General features: G+C 49.4%; 1 protein-coding gene across 7 annotated transcripts in view; it reads left to right on the top strand.

Moving 5' to 3' along the window:
• SLC5A11 (solute carrier family 5 member 11) overlaps window positions 1-9,134 on the top strand; it is a 72,543-nt gene extending 63,409 nt beyond the window's left edge. For all 7 annotated transcript variants that reach the window (XM_055299197.2, XM_055299202.2, XM_055299201.2 and 4 more), the window contains 6 exons: window positions 4,193-4,300; window positions 4,561-4,711; window positions 5,508-5,676; window positions 6,417-6,632; window positions 7,836-8,007; window positions 8,838-9,134. In XM_055299197.2, coding sequence (XP_055155172.1) covers window positions 4,193-4,300; window positions 4,561-4,711; window positions 5,508-5,676; window positions 6,417-6,632; window positions 7,836-8,007; window positions 8,838-9,043 — 1,022 coding nt within the window. In that variant the 3' untranslated portion in view covers window positions 9,044-9,134. The remainder of the gene's footprint in view (window positions 1-4,192; window positions 4,301-4,560; window positions 4,712-5,507; window positions 5,677-6,416; window positions 6,633-7,835; window positions 8,008-8,837) is intronic.
• The last annotated feature ends 6,686 nt before the right edge of the window (window positions 9,135-15,820 follow it).

Genomic DNA, 15,820 nt, shown 5'->3' with positions numbered 1-15,820 from the left:
AGGCTGAGAGGCAGGAGGATCTCTTGAGGCCAGGAGTTCAAGACCATCCTGGGTAATAATAACAGACCCCCTCCCTACCAAAAACAATTTTTAAAACTTAGCCAGGTGTGGTGGTGCCCACCTGTGGTTCCAGCTACTTGGGAAACTGAGGCAGGAGAATTGCTTGAGCCCAGGAGGTTGAGGCTGCAGTGAACTATTATTACACCACTGCATTCTAGCCTGGACAACATAGCAAGACCCTATCTCTAAAAAAAAAGAGAAAAGAATCTCTAAAAAAAAAAAAAAGAGAGAGAAGAATTGAAGATATGGCTTCAAACAACCCACATTCATTGTGCACTTGCTAACGGCCAGTCCCTATGAAAAGAGTTTCAGAGTGGAGTGTGGTTATGAATATGGATTCTGATCTGGAAGGCCCAGGCCTGAATCTTTGCTCTGCCGCTTATGAGGTGTTTGACCTTGCATAAGCCATTTAATGTCTCTTTGCTTCTGTTTCCTCACTTGTAAAATGGAGGTAACTGCTTAAAGCAGTTCCTGGCACACAGAAAGCTCTATCCAAGTGTTTACTATTATTATTTTATACATGTATTACCCCATTTCATCCTCAAAACAACCTTATATGGTAGGTACTATTATTCTTTTCATCTTACAGATGAGGAAATTGAAGCTTAGAGAAATTAATTCATTTGGCCAGGCGTGATGGCTCACACCTATAATCCCAGAACTTTGGGAGGCCAAGGCAGGCAGATCGCTTGAGCTCAGCAGTTTGAGACCAGCGTGGGCAACGTGATGAAACCCCATATCTACAAAAAATACAAAAATTAGCCAGGCATGGTGGCATGTGCTTATAGTCCCAGCTACTTGGGAGGCTGAGGTGGGAGGATTGCTTGAGCCCGGGAGGTCGAGGCTGCAGTGAGCCATGATCACTGCACTTCAGCCTGGGTGACAAAGTGAGACCTTGTTTCAAAAAAAAAATCATTCATTCACTCATTTATTTATTATTCCATGAATTCAACAAATATTTTGAGAGCCAATTATCTTCCAAGTGTTATTCTAGAAGACTCTGGGGGCCCATAAGTGAACAAGACTACAGGATCCTTGCTGTAGAGGGACTTACATCCTAGTGGTGGAGGACAAAGACAGAAATAAGTAAATAAATAAGGCCAGGTGCAGTGGCTCACGCCTGTAATCCCAGCCCTTTGGGAGGCCAAGGCAGGAAGATCACTTGAGCCCAGGAGTTTGAGACCAGCCTGGGCAACATGGCAAGACCCCATCTCTAGAAAAAAATACACACACACACACACATACACACACACACACACACATATATATGTATATATATATAGTAGTCCCACCTACTGAGGAGGCTGAAGTGGGAGAATCACTTGAGCCTGGGAGGTCGAGGCTGCAGTGAGCTGTGTTCGAGCCACTGCACTCCAGACTGGGTGACAAAGTGAGACTGTGTCTCAAAAAAGAGTAAAAAAATAAATAATTTTTGACTGTGCTAAATGCCAGGAGGAGGATGCACAAGGAGATATCAAAAAGAATGTCAGATCAGAGCTACTTCTGACAGGGTTTCCCGGGAAATCCTTTCTGAGGAGGCAACAGTTGACCCATGCAATGGTTTGAAAGTACATCATAGAGCCAACCAGATTAATAATGGATTGGATGTAAGGGTTAAGGGGGAAAAAAAAGGAATCCAGGATCATGCCTAAGCTAAGTGACTTTCTGGGAGTTACTGAGCTAGTGCCAGAAGAGCCGGGATTTGAACCCAAATGTAGCTGACTCCAAAACTTGACTCTTGCTCATGCAAATTATGTCTGAAGACCTGGACTGACATACAGAAGATCAATAACAAGACCTTGACCATCTGTTGCCCAGGCTGGAGTGCAATGGTGCAATCTCCACTCACTGCAACCTCCGCCTCCCGGGTTCAAGCGATTCTCCTGCCTCAGCCTCCTGGGATTACAGGCATGCGCCACCACCCCCCATTAATTTCGTATTTTTAGTAGAGATGGGGTTTCTCCATGTTGGTCAGGCTGGTCTCAAACTCTTTCATATGTTTGTGCCAGCCACCTATTTTTTAACAAGTCCACTAGAAGGCTGAGAACGCCAGGTTTAAAGTGCCAGTTTCAGGGCCAAGCACTTGGCCTCCCTATTTGCACTTCTGTCTCCACCATGGCTCCACCAGCTCCCTCCTAAATCTTCAACTGAGTCCACAGCTGCCTAAAAGTATTTTCTGATCCTGAGTTCTTGTGAGCCTGGAAAAAAACCCTCTTCCGCTAAGTCCATCTGAGAAATGGCACATATTTTAATTTTTTGTTTTTTCATTAAACTTTAAGTTCTGGGATAAATGTGCAGAACGTGCAGGTTTGTTACATAGGTATACACGTGCCATGGTGGTTTGCTGCACCCATCAAGCCGTCATCTAGGTTTTAAGCTCCGCATGCATTAGGTATTTGTCCTAATGCTCTCCCTCCCCTAGCCCCCCAACCCCCAATAGGCCCCAGTGTGTGATATTCCCCTCCCTGTGTCCATGTGTTCTCATTGTTCACCTCCCACTTATGAGTGAGAGCATGTGGTGTTTGGTTTTCTGTTCCTGTGTTAGTTTGCTGGGAATGACAGTTTCCAGCTTCGTCCATGAGAAATGGCACATATTTTTAAATAAACTATATGGAAATTAAGAGAGAAGCAAAACAACCCTCAAAACACAATCCCAGCACTTTGGGAAGCCAAGGCGGGAGGAACACTTGAGGCCAGGAGGTCAAGACCAGCCTGGCCAACATAATGAAACCCCATCTCTACTAAAAATACACACACACACAAAAATACCTGGGTGTGGTGGCACGCCTGCAATACCAGCTACAGGCTGGGAGGCTTAGGCAGGAGAATCGCTTGAACCCGGAAGCAGAAGTTGCAATGAGCCGAGATTGTGCCACTGCACTCCAGTCTGGGGAACAGAGTGAGACTCCATCTCAAGAAAAAAATAAAATTAAAATTAAAAAATTAATTAATTTAAAAAAGAAAAAGAGATTAGCTGGGTGTGATGGTGCGTGCCTGTAATTCCAGCTACTCAGGAGGCTGGAGCCTGGGAGGCTGGGGTTGCAGTGAGCCAAGATCGCACCACTGAACTCCAGCCTGGGCGACAGAGCAAGACCCTGTCTCAAACACACACACACACACACACACACACACACACACACACACACACACACGGTTTAGAAATGCAGTATTTACAAAGCCAATCTTCTCTACCTGAGCTTTGAAATAAACTAAGGGTTTGCCTCCTGGCCGTAATACCTACTAGCAATATAATCTGGAGAAACTCTTTAACCTCTGGGCCTCAGTTTATCTGCCTTTGAAATAGGGATAATAACAGTATCTTCCCCATAGAGTTGTGAAAATTAAATGAGGTATATGTACAAAGCTTACTGCAGCTCCTGAGTCATAGTAAACCTTCAGTTAATGTTGGGTTTGTGGAAGAAGAAGGTTTTGTGCTATGTTTGGATTTAACTGGGCTACAGGCATCTTATTTCAGGCATCAGAGGGTGTGAAGCATTCTGACAAGAGAATCTACTCCGTATAGGAAATGATTCATTAACCAGGACAGGTGAGCAGATGTTACTGAACAGTGAGTTAATGATCCTGGGCAGATCACTTGAGGTCAGGAGTTCAAGACCAGCCTGGCCAACATGGCAAAACCCCATCTCTACTAAAAATACAAAAATTAGCCAGGCATGGTGGTGGGTGCCTGTAATCCCAGCTTCTTGGGAGCCTGAGGCAGGAGAATCACTTGAACCTGGGAAGCAGAGGTTGCAGTGAGCTGAGATCGTGCCACTGCACTCCAGCCTGGGCGACAGAGCAAGAGGCTCCGTCTCAAAAAACAACAACAACAACAACAAAAAGACATTATTGTAAGACTGGCCACTAGGTGTCCCAGCTTTATCTGGGTTATGATAACAATAGCTGAAGTTTTTCCAGCATTTCCTATAAAGTCATGTTATTATCCTAGTTTTACAAATAGGGCAGCTCGTCTCAGAAAGCGTTAAGTAACAAGCTTATGAAGTCTGGACTCCGTTTTATTTCATTGAGCTATAAACTTCCATATGACAAGCCTGTGTCCGGCCCCATGTTGCCTGGGCCTGGGGCTCTGGGGACCTGACTGCTCACCTCTGGGCCTGTGTTTCCTCCATAGATCAAGTGGCTTGTGCAGATCCAGAGATCTGCCAGAAGATCTGCAGCAACCCCTCAGGCTGCTCTGACATCGCGTATCCCAAACTCGTGCTGGAACTCCTGCCCACAGGTAATGTCCCTTTACCTCTGAATCAAGTCCCCTGGAGCACCCAGAAAGGAGATCACCAGATGGGCTCTGATCCAAGGCAGGGTCAAGAAGGGAGGGCTGGGGGGAGGAACAGACTCTGGGCTCCCCAAGAAAGGCTAAGTCCTGCAGGAAGCTCTGCCCCGCCGACCTCCCTGAGGTTCTGCCTCCTCCAATTGAGCCCACTGGGATCAGCTGCTTTGGCAGAAAAGGACCGAGGCCCATGACCTCCCTTCCGCCCCCAGGGCTCCGTGGGCTGATGATGGCTGTGATGGTGGCGGCTCTCATGTCCTCCCTCACCTCCATCTTTAACAGTGCCAGCACCATCTTCACCATGGACCTCTGGAATCACCTCCGGCCTCAGGCATCTGAGAAGGAGCTCATGATTGTGGGCAGGTAAGTCCCCACTGGGTGGGGCTGGGGCAGGGGGAACAGAAAGCTGAGCCCACCCAGAGGCAAAGTCCAGGTCCAGCCAGCAACTTATCCAGGCTGAAGAGCGTTAGGACTCCAGGTGCAAGACATTCATTCATTCAGGAGATGCTGAACGAGCACCTACTGTGTACCAGGCACAGGGCACATAACCATGAAAGGGCTCAGTTCTTGCCTTCATGGAGCTAGGGAAGGAGGAGAATGAGCAAATAATTTTAACCCAGCTGGGCGAGATGGCTCACACCTATAATCACAGTACTTTGGGAGGCCGAGGCCGGTGGATCACTTGAGGTCAGGTGTTCAAGACCAGGCTGGCCAACATGGTGAAACCCCATCTCTACTAAAAATACAAAAATTAGCTGTGGTGGCGTGTGCCTGTAATCCCAGCTACTCAGGAGGCTGAGGCAGGAGAATCGTTTGAACCCAGGAGGCGGAGGTTGCAGTGAGCCAAGATGGCGCACTGCACTCCAGCCTGGGTGACAGAGTGAGACTCTGTCTCAAAAAAAAAAAAAAAAAATTGAAATAATAAAATAAAATAAGCCGGGAGTGTTGGCACGTGTCTGTAATCCCAGCTATTCGGGAGGCTGAGGCAGGAGGATCACTTGAGCCTAGGAGTTGGAGGCTGCAGTGAGCTATGCTCTCACCACTGCACCCCAGCCTTGGCAACAGAACAAGACCCTGTCTATTAAAAAAACAGACGAGAAAGAGGAGTAAATGTTCAGGGAAGATGATGCTAATTTGTGCCTCTCACTGCCGGCACCAGGGTGTTTGTGCTGCTGCTGGTCCTGGTCTCCATCCTCTGGATCCCTGTGGTCCAGGCCAGCCAGGGCGGCCAGCTCTTCATCTACATCCAGTCCATCAGCTCCTACCTGCAGCCGCCTGTGGCAGTGGTCTTCATCATGGGATGTTTCTGGAAGAGGACCAATGAAAAGGTAGCTCTGGATGGCTCCCACTATGCCAGAACCAAGTGTTGCCCCTTGAGGACTGGGATAGGATGGGAGCGGAGGGTGTTGGAGGGAGACTACAGGCTGGACTTGGGTGTTGAGGGAGGGTGAGTTCCATGGATACAGGGAGGGTGTTTATCTGACCTTTGCAAAAAAGCAATGAGGGGGCTGCTGCGATGGCTCACACCTGTAATCCCAGCACTTTGGGAGGCCGAGGTGGGTGGATCACTTGAGGTCGGGAGTTCGAGACCAGCCTGGCCAACATGGCGAAAGCCCATCTCTACTCAAAATACAAAAATTAGCCGGGTGTGGTGGTGGGTGCCTGTAATCCCAGCTACTCAGATGCTGAGGCAGGAGAATCACTGGAACCTGGGAGGCCGAGGTTGCAGTGAGCTGAGACCATGCCACTGCACTCCAACCTGGGCGACAGAGTGAGACTCTGTCTCAAAAAAAAAAAAAAAAAAGCAATGAGAGGTTCTCATCAAAAGTGTCTTGATGCATTTTTTGTTATTGAACAGGGAAGCTAAATTAAGAGGGAGTTAGTAAACTATTAGTAATCAATTCATTATAAAAAGATAAATGGTTAAGTATTGCAGAACCTTTCCAAATTGCTGACTCGTGCTTGCAGTGACCACCACAAGAAAGACAAGTCCTGGGGATGGCTTCTTGAGGTTCCTGGAGGCCAGAGCCCTTGGCGTCTCTAAGACGATCTTGCTCTGATTTTGCAGGGTGCCTTCTGGGGCCTGATCTCGGGCCTGCTCCTGGGCTTGGTTAGGCTGGTCCTGGACTTTATTTACATGCAGCCTCGATGCGACCAGCCAGATGAGCGCCCGGTCCTGGTGAAGAGCATTCACTACCTCTACTTCTCCATGATCCTGTCCACGGTCACCCTCATCACTGTCTCCACCGTGAGCTGGTTCACAGAGCCGCCCTCCAAGGAGATGGTACATTTGGGCTGATGGCTAGATCCGTTGAGACTTTTTGTTGGAAGTGACAGAAAACTGACTCAAACTGACTTAAGCGAAGTAGACTGATTGTCCAAAAAGCTGAAAAGTCCAGGGTTGAGGTTCAGGGGCTGGATGATTCAGGACTCTGAAAAGGTCATCAGAATCTATCTGCACTTCTGCTTCAATTCTTAGGTCCCATATGGAGCCCAGTACCTTCTAGAGATACATCCTCTTTTACTGTCATTAAGTAAACATAAGGCTGGGGTGCAGCGGCTCATGCCTGTAATCCCAGCACTTCTGGAAGCTGAGGTGGGAGGATCACTTGAGGCCAGGAGTTCGAGACCAGCCTGGGCAATATAGTGAGATCCCATCTCTTAAAAAAATGAAAAAATTAGCAGAGCGTGATGGCTCATGCCTGTAATCTCAGTTACTAGAGAGGCTGAGGTGGGAGGATTGCCAGAGCCCAGGAGTTTGATGGTGCAGTGAGCTATGACCATGCCACTGCACTCCAGCCTGGGTGACAGAGCAAGACCCTGTCTCACAACAAAAAAAAAAAAAAAGAAAAGAAAAGAAAAGAAAAAATTAGCAGGGCGTGATGGCTCATGCCTGTAATCCCAGCTGCTAGGGAGGCTGAGGCAGGAGGATTGCTTCAGCCCAGAAGTTTAAGGCTGCAGTGAGCTATGACCATGCCACTGCACTCCCACCTGGGTGACAGAACAAGAGCCTGTCTTAAAAAAAAAAAAAAAGGTAAAAATAAGCATAAATATTTCTGTCCCAGAATTTCTAGAGAATTTCTAGATTCTCATTGATGGAGTCAGCTCAGGACACGTGCTTATCCGTGAACCAATTCAATCCCTGTGGCCAGAGAAATGGATGAGCTGAAATGACCAATTCTGGGGTCCTGCAATACTCTAGGGTGAGGGTTAAGCTCTGAGAATTAGAATGAGGGATAATCACATCCCAGCAACAGGAGGATGGGGTTTATCAGAGAAAGACGTGGGAATGAGCAGGGGAATTGTGCGCTGATGTTGAAGAGCGCAGGGACGTGATGCTTGTTGGAGGATGGGGTGGCAGGGTGGGGCTGGGAGCAGATTCAGACACAAAGGCTGAGTGTGGGGTTGGGCGGGAAGTGTGAGAAAAGGATGGAAAACCCCAGCCCCACCTCCACCACAAATCTCATCATTCATCCCTGCTCCTTAGGTCAGCCACCTGACCTGGTTTACTCGTCATGACCCCGTGGTCCAGAAGGAACAAGTGCCACCAGCAGCTCCCTTGTCTCTTACCCTCTCTCAGAACGGGATGCCAGAGGCCAGCAGCAGCAGCAGCGTCCAGTTCGAGATGGTTCAAGAAAACATGTCTAAAACCCACAGCTGTGAGTAGCCTCTCTCCTCAGTTACAGCAAGAAGCAGTACGTGTTAAGGGGATTGATTTTTTTTTTTTCTATCAATCAAATCACAAGCCAGGAAAGTGGGCAGACTTGGAGTTTTAGCATCCTCTGGCTCCAGTGTCTGATCTGTCCCCACACTCTGGCCATGGGAAAGGAGTTTTTAGTAACTTTCAGCAAGCTTCCTACGGGCACTAACAGCAAACAAACACTTGTTGAGTGCCTATGAAGACACGGTTGGTTCATTTCATCCTTATTCTCTGCACATGGGTAGGCAGGAACACGACTTGCCTTCTCTCAGTTAGTGCTTCTAAACTGGCGGCTTGCAGACATATTTTGGCTTAGCCCACCTACAGTTTCAATAAAATGTGAGTTAACATTTAAAAACTGGGAGATTTCGGCCGGGCGCCATGGCTCAAGCCTGTAATCCCAGCACTTTGGGAGGCCGAGGTGGGTGGATCACTTGAAATCAGGAGTTCAAGACCAGCCTGGCCAACATGGTGAAACCCTGTCTCTACTAAAAATATAAAAATTAGCCAGGCATGGTAGCGCATGCCTATAGTCCCAGCTACTTGGGAGGCTGAGGCAGGAGAATCGCTTGAACCTGGGAGGTGGAGGTTGCAGTGAGCCGAAGCCTGGGCGACAGAGTGAGACTCTGTCTCAAAAACAAAAAAAAAAGGAGATTTCAGTCGGGCATGGTGGATGGTGGTTCATGCCTGTAATCCCAGCACTTGAACACACCTGGTGAGTGTCCCCATCTCGCCTCTCTGGGAGACACAGACCACCTCTACGGTCTTCCTTTGCTGGGTTCTTTCTAGGTGACATGACCCCGAAGCAGTCCAAAGTGGTGAAGGCCATCCTGTGGCTCTGCGGAATACAGGGGAAGGGCAAGGAAGAGCTCCCGGCCAGAGCAGAAGCCGTCATAGTTTCCCTGCAAGAAAACCCCTTGGTGAAGACCCTCCTGGACGTCAACCTCATTTTCTGCGTGAGCTGCGCCATCTTTATCTGGGGCTATTTTGCTTAGTGTGGGGTGAACCCAGGGGTCCAAACTCTGTTTCTCTTCAATGCTCCATTTTTTTAATGAAAGAAAAAATAATAAAGCTTTTGTTTGTTTACCACAAGGCTTCCAAGTGTTTATAGACCATTTTCAACATGACACTTAGCTCTTTTCTTTTTTTTTTTGAGACAGTGTCTCACTCTGTCACCCAGGCTGGAGTGCAGTGGCATGGTCATAGCTCACTGCAACCTCAAACTCCTGGGCTCAAGTGATCCTCCCTCCTCAGCCTCCCAAGTTTCTAGGACTACAGGCACACACTACCATGCCTGGCTAATTTTTTTCTTTTTTTAAGAGATGTGGTCTATGTTGCCCAGGCTGGTCCTGAACTCCTGGCCTCAAGTGATCCCGCTACCTCAGCCTCCCAAAGTACTAGGATTACAGGCATGAGCCACCATGCCCAGCCTCTTTTCTTCTTGAAAATAATGAAGAAGATGGAAAGAGGAGAGACATGTAAAAGCTTCCTTTCACAAAAGACTAGTTATTCATTCTTCTTATCCGTTGTGCAACATCAATACCCAAATTCAAAGGGATAAAGAAGCAAAGGGACTCACAGGACCTCCCAGGCTGACAGCAGCCACATCTCTGGGGCTGGGTATTCAGCATTTGAACTTGCCCAGCTCACCTTCACAGTGCAAAGAATGGGACCTGCATTCTATCTCTTGCCTTCCACTGTAGCTGGCTTTGGGTGAAGGTCCCCAAGAGTTTTCTCACTGTGATACTTCCTCCTAGATATTTCTTGGAAATAGACCCGAGTTGGTACTCTGAAATCTTGTGCTGTAAGAAATCAGGGAATTGTGTGCACTTCTCAAGTTCTGGCTTAGACTCTTGTTTTTGAGACAGGGTCTCACTCTGTCACCCAGGCTGGAGTGTAGTGGCACCCTGACAGCTCACCGCAGTCTTGACTTCCTGGGCTTGTGTGATCCTCCCACCTCAGCCTCCTGAGTAGCTGGGACTACAGACATGCACCACCATGCCTGGCTAATTTTTTTTTTTTTTTTTTTTTTTGAGACAGAGTCTCGCTCTGTCACCCAGGCTGGAGTGCAGTGGCGCGATCTCGGCTCACTGCAAGCTCCGCCTCCCAGGTTCACGCCATTCTCCTGCCTCAGCCTCCTGAGTAGCTGGGACTACAGGCGCCCGCCACTGCGCCTGGCTAATTTTTTGTATTTTTTTAGTAGAGACGGGGTTTCACCGTGGTCTCGATCTCCTGACCTCGTGATCCGCCCGCCTCGGCCTCCCAAAGTGCTGGGATTACAGGCTTGAGCCACCGCGCCCGGCCTCCTGGCTAATTTTTAAAATTTCTTTGCAAAGACATGGGGGGCAGGTCTCTCCTATGTTGCCTGAGCTGGTCTTAACCTCCTGGGCTCAAGCAATCCTCCTGCCTTGGCCTCCCAAAGTGCTGAAGTTACAGGTGTGAGCCACGCACCCAGCCTTAGACTGAGTTTCTTTGCTTAATTCCCCATGATGATGCTTCCCTAAAAAGCAGCAGCCAGGTGGATGTGCATTCAATGAACCTCCCACCAAAATCCAGTAAGGCTTTGACCTGCAGAGCAGCGGCCTCCTGTTCTGGGTAGAGCCAGCCTCCTCAGCTTCCCCACTTTGGGCCCGTTGGAGTCTGATGGAATGAGCCATGAGGGCTGCGTTTGCCACGTGCAGAGCTAAGAGTAGGACAGGGCCAACGGAGTGAGCCCTGAGACCATCTCTGGAGTAGCTCAGGGCCATGAACCATCCAGGCCTGGGAGAAGGTGGGGTGGTGGGGTGGACTAGAACCCCTTCCTGGCCCAACAGAGCTGGAAAGCAGAGAAATCTCTCGAGGGACCCCAATTTCCAGATGAGAGGAAAATAAACAGGACCCCCTGGGGCTGAGGAGCTGCCCGCCCTCATCCTCCAGTGATGTCTTTCTGGTTCCTATTTGATGCCCACAGCTGGGACTGGCCTGGTGCACAGGCAAATGTATTGGCCCAGCCTCAGCTCTGCTCATAGGCCCAGCTCTCTACATGAATCCAAATAGCAGTGGTAGGTTGGACAAAGGGCACCCCCAGCCCTCCTGGGAAGGGGTATGGGCGGGGAACTGGCTGCTAACATGGCTCCAGGCAGGAGCTTGGGATGGTTCTGGAGCAAGTGGGCTCAAGAAGGAGTCTTCACCAGGGAGGCTGAGCTTCTGCCTCCAAGGCCCAAAGCAGGGGAGTGGGCGGTATGGGAGGCTTCCACTACAGTCCTGAGCTCCCTGTCCAAGCCTGCCCCTCACACCAAGACCTCTGTTGCCTCTGGCTGGGGTCAATAGTGTGTTTCAGCGGGGACACACTGAGCTGTCACTATGATAGCTCAGGCCACCCCCATCTCTGCCCGGACACTTGACTGGCCTTCTCACATCCAGTCTTTTCCATTCTCCAGCCACTGGCAGGGTGAGCAACTCGGATCAAGCCAATCCTCTGCTTGGAATCCTTCAGAGACTCAGAGACCTTCCCACTCTCAGGATGAACTCTGCAATCCTTTGCATTCCATTTTTTTTTTTTTTTTGAGACAGGATCTCACTCTTTTGCCCAGGCTGGAACACAGGGTGCGATCATGGCTCAATGCATTCTCGAAGTCCCAGGCTCAGGTGATCCTCCCACCTCAGCCTCCTGGGTAGCTGGGACTACAAGTATGCAGCACCATGCCTGGCAATTTTTGTTGTTGTATTTTGTGGAGAGGGCATTTTGCCATATTGCCCAGGCTGGTCTCCAATTCCTGGGTTCATGTGATCCACCTGCCTTGGCCTCCCAAAGTGCTGGGATTACAGGTGTGAGCCCCCACATCTGGCCTTTTTATTTTTATTTTTTTACAGACAGGGTCTTGCACGTTCTCACCCAGGCTGGACTGCATTGGCATGATCATGGCTCACTGCAGCCTTGAACTCCTGCCTCAGCCTCTTGAGTAGCTGGAACTACAGGCATTTGGCCACCACACCTGGCTAATTTTAATTTTTTTTGATAGATGGGGGTCTTATGTTGCCCTGGCTGGTCTCAAACTCCCGGCTTCAAGCAATCCACCCACCTCAACCTCTCAAAGTGCTGGGATTACAGGTGTGAGCTGCTGTGCCCAGCCGAGAGATTTTAAATGTTCTCACCACAAAAAATAAATGATAATGGAGGTGACGGATATGTTAATTAGCTTGATTTAACCATTCTGCAACGTATACATATACAAAAACATGTCATATACCATAACTTTTATCAATTTAAAAAACCAGTGCAGTGCAAATACAATTTACAGATATGCATAGAAACTGAATTCATGCCAGGTGCAGTGGCTCACATCTGTAATCCCAGCACTTTAGTAGGCTGAGGTGAGTGGATCACCTGAGGTCAGGAGTTTAAGACCAGCCTGGCCAACATATCAAAACCTCATCTCTACTAAAAGTACAAAAATTAGCCTGGCATGGTGGTGGGTGCCTGTAGTCCCAGCTACTTGGGAAGCTGAAGCAGGAGAACGGCTTGAACCTGGGAGGCGGGGGTAGCAGTGAGCCGAGATCATGTCACTGCACTCCAGCCTGGGCGAGAGAGCAAGATTCCATCTCAAACAAACAGAAAGACAACAAAAAACCCCAAATTCAAATACAAGTAGAAAGAATGAAAACAGAACCCTGATGTTTTTTGTTAGGTTGGGGGAGGTTCTTCCTTGTATCAAATATCCCCTCCCCACATGTCATTTGTGATGATGTTTCGTGTGTGAAGGATAGGCCCTAAGGTGACCCGCAGTCATCCCTACTTCCTGGGAAGTGGATCCTTCCCCAGGCCAGCCTCGAGATGAGACCCCAGCCCTGGCTGCTGCCTTGACTGCAGCAGATGAAGATCCTGGACAGAGGACCCAGAGGAACTGTGCCTGGACTCCTGACCCACAGGAGCTATGAGAAAATGAACATGTGTTGTTGTAAGCTGCTAAGTATGTGGTCATCTGTCATGCTGCACTGGATAACTGACATGAGGGGCATGGTGTGTGAATGCATGTGTGGATGTAAAGGAGGGGTTGGCTGGAGAGGGTATGGGAGGAGGACAGTTGCCTGCACAGCTGTGTGGGGTCTACACAGCCATGTACCTCCTTTGGAGGGTATCAAGTAGAAGTATTTGGTTGCCAGTAAGAGAAACAAACCCAAAGAGGAACGTTTGTGCCAAAAACAATCAAGCACTTTATTGTGAGCATACAAAGGCAAGAAATGCAGAATGGCTTCAGGGACACAAACCCGGAGCTGTGTTGGGCGGGGGGGTGTTTTAAAAACCAAGCCCTGCACTCTCTCCCTCTTATCTTTTGTCTCTGCCTCTCCACATATCTGCTGACTTCTCCCTCTGCAGGCAGGTTTTCTCTACTCCACAGAATCCACGGTGGTGGCAGGACACTCACAGCTCTGTGCCGGGAGACAGGGGTCCTGCCTGCTGGGGAAGAGACTCAGGGCCCACGCCTGTGCGAACCCATGTGGGACAGGGTGGGGATGGCCACGTGTGCAGCCTGCTGTGGGCAGGAGGGAAACTAAGGGGGTCCTTGACTTGCTCCCCTCCCTTAGCTGGCAGCTCTAGTGGTCTTGGTCACCCGTCTTTTGGCTGCACCAGAGCCTGTGGCTTCCCTGCACCAGCACATCTCCTCTCTAGCTCCACCGATGAGATACGAGGAAAGTGCAAGCACTTGGCTGAGAAGCATCCCTATGAGTGAGGTGCTTGCTGCCCAGTCTGATGCAAAACCCTGAGACTGTGGGTCCCAGAGGCCAGAGGCGCTGGAATATGGTGGGAAAATGGTGGGAGGAGACCTCAGGGAGAAACCAGGAGGGTTTGTCTTAAGACCTTCAAACAGGAGCACTTGTGGGACTTACTGGGCTTGGGAGAACACTGAGAACTGCAGCCCCAACAGAGGAACGGGGGTCAATCCACGGAGCTCCCAGAGAACCAGGGCCATCACAATGGTCCAGGGATGGGGTCACTCCAATGGCATCTGAATTTTTTTTTTTTTTGGAGACAGAGTCTCGCTGTGTCACCCAGGCTGGAGTTCAGTAGATGATCTTGGCTCATTGCAACCTCTGCCTCCCAAGTAGCTGGGACTACAGGCATGTGTCACCACACAAGGCTAATTTTTTTTTTTTTTTTTTTTTAGTAGAGGTGGGGTTACACCATGTTGGCCAGGCTGGTCTCAAACTCCTGACCTCAAGTGATCCACCCACCTCAGTCTCCCAAAGTCCTGGGATTACAGGCATGAGCCGCTGCACCTGGCTAATTTTGTGTGTGTGTGTGTGTATGTATACACACATATATATATATAATTTTTTTTTTAGAAGAGATGGGGTTTTGCCATGTTGGCCAGGCTGGTCTCAAACTCCTGACCCTGTGATCCGCCCACCTCGACCTCCCAAAGTGCTGGGATTACAGGCATGAGCTACCGCACCCAGCGCATCTGAACTCTTGGAATGACCACAGGGTGGAACTCGGCAAAACCAAGGCAGCCAGGGGTCTACTCTGAGCCTCTGCAGTCTCCAGTGCTGGGTGCAGGGCAAGCTCCTTCCAGAATGCTAAGTGAGTGCTAAACCGCAGGGGGTAGTGAGAGGAACCGGTGCCTGACCAGGGAGGTTTGGTGCAGGTGGGGGAGCAGGGACACGAAGTCTGAGCGCAAGGGCCTAGAACATTCTATGAGAAACTACTGTGTAGAGAAGGGAAGGAAACAATCTGAAGGGCAGATGGCCAGTGTCCTTCTGGATGGCCAGAAATGGCCACTGCGGGTTCAGATTCTCTGCCTCTCTGATGGTGGGCAGGCTGGAAATGGTGTACTTAATGTGCAGTGCCAACACAGTACAATGCCTCCAGCAGAAGGAATCCCAGGCCACAGGAATGGGAAAGAAAGAGGATCCAGAGGATCCAGGTGCCTCTCCTGGCCCTGCCGGTGGGATGCTGAGCCACGTATCCCGCTCCAGACAGTTGTTTGGTCCTTTTTTTTTTTTTTTTTTTTGAGACAGTCTCACTTTGTTGCCCAGGCTGGAGTGCACTGGCTTGATCTGGGCTCACTGTAGTCTCTGTCGCCCAGGTTCAAGTGATTCTCCTGTCTCAGCCTCCTAAGTAGCTGGGATTACTGGCGCCCACCACAATGCCAAGTTAATTTTTTGTATCTTTAGTAGAGATGGGGTTTCACCATGTTGACCAGGCTGGTCTCGAACTCCTGACATCAAGTGATCTGCCCACCTTGGCCTCCCAAAGTGTGATCTTTACCTTTGACACATACACAGAGTCAAATGACTTTCATTGTTTTGAAGTTTGCAGCTGTGAGGGTAGGAAGATTGCTGCAAACAACAGGAGAGTAAAAACTGAATGAAGCTCTTAAAATACTGAGGTATGGTTTGCTGTATTTCAGAATCAGCAATGATGAACACATGCTACATTCTGGGCAGGATGTCAGCATGGATGTTGCTCGTCCCCAGGTGCCAACAGCATCTCCTTGACAAGCGCCCACATCCCTGCTTCCTCTGGAGGACAAGCTCAGGCATCACCATGGGAGCATCTCCGAGGCTCCACGGAGACACCTGACCGTGGACAGCCAGGCTCCTGGAGGAAGTGCTCAACATGGAGCATCAGCCTACACGGAGGCTTCTTTCTCTGCAGGGTTTGTTCTGTGGCTAAAGGAGGGTATAGAAAATTAACAATACACAGGTGGCACAGGGGAAGAGTGAGCCTTAAGCCGATGAAAATTCAAGATATGGGAGCAAATTTTCAAGGTAATTAATAAGTATAGGGA

This window comes from Symphalangus syndactylus, chromosome 11, assembly GCF_028878055.3.
Source record: "Symphalangus syndactylus isolate Jambi chromosome 11, NHGRI_mSymSyn1-v2.1_pri, whole genome shotgun sequence".
Classification (NCBI taxonomy): domain Eukaryota; kingdom Metazoa; phylum Chordata; class Mammalia; order Primates; family Hylobatidae; genus Symphalangus; species Symphalangus syndactylus.
The sequence above is the reverse complement of the archived record's forward strand: the minus strand, read 5'-3'. Positions and strand labels throughout refer to the sequence as shown.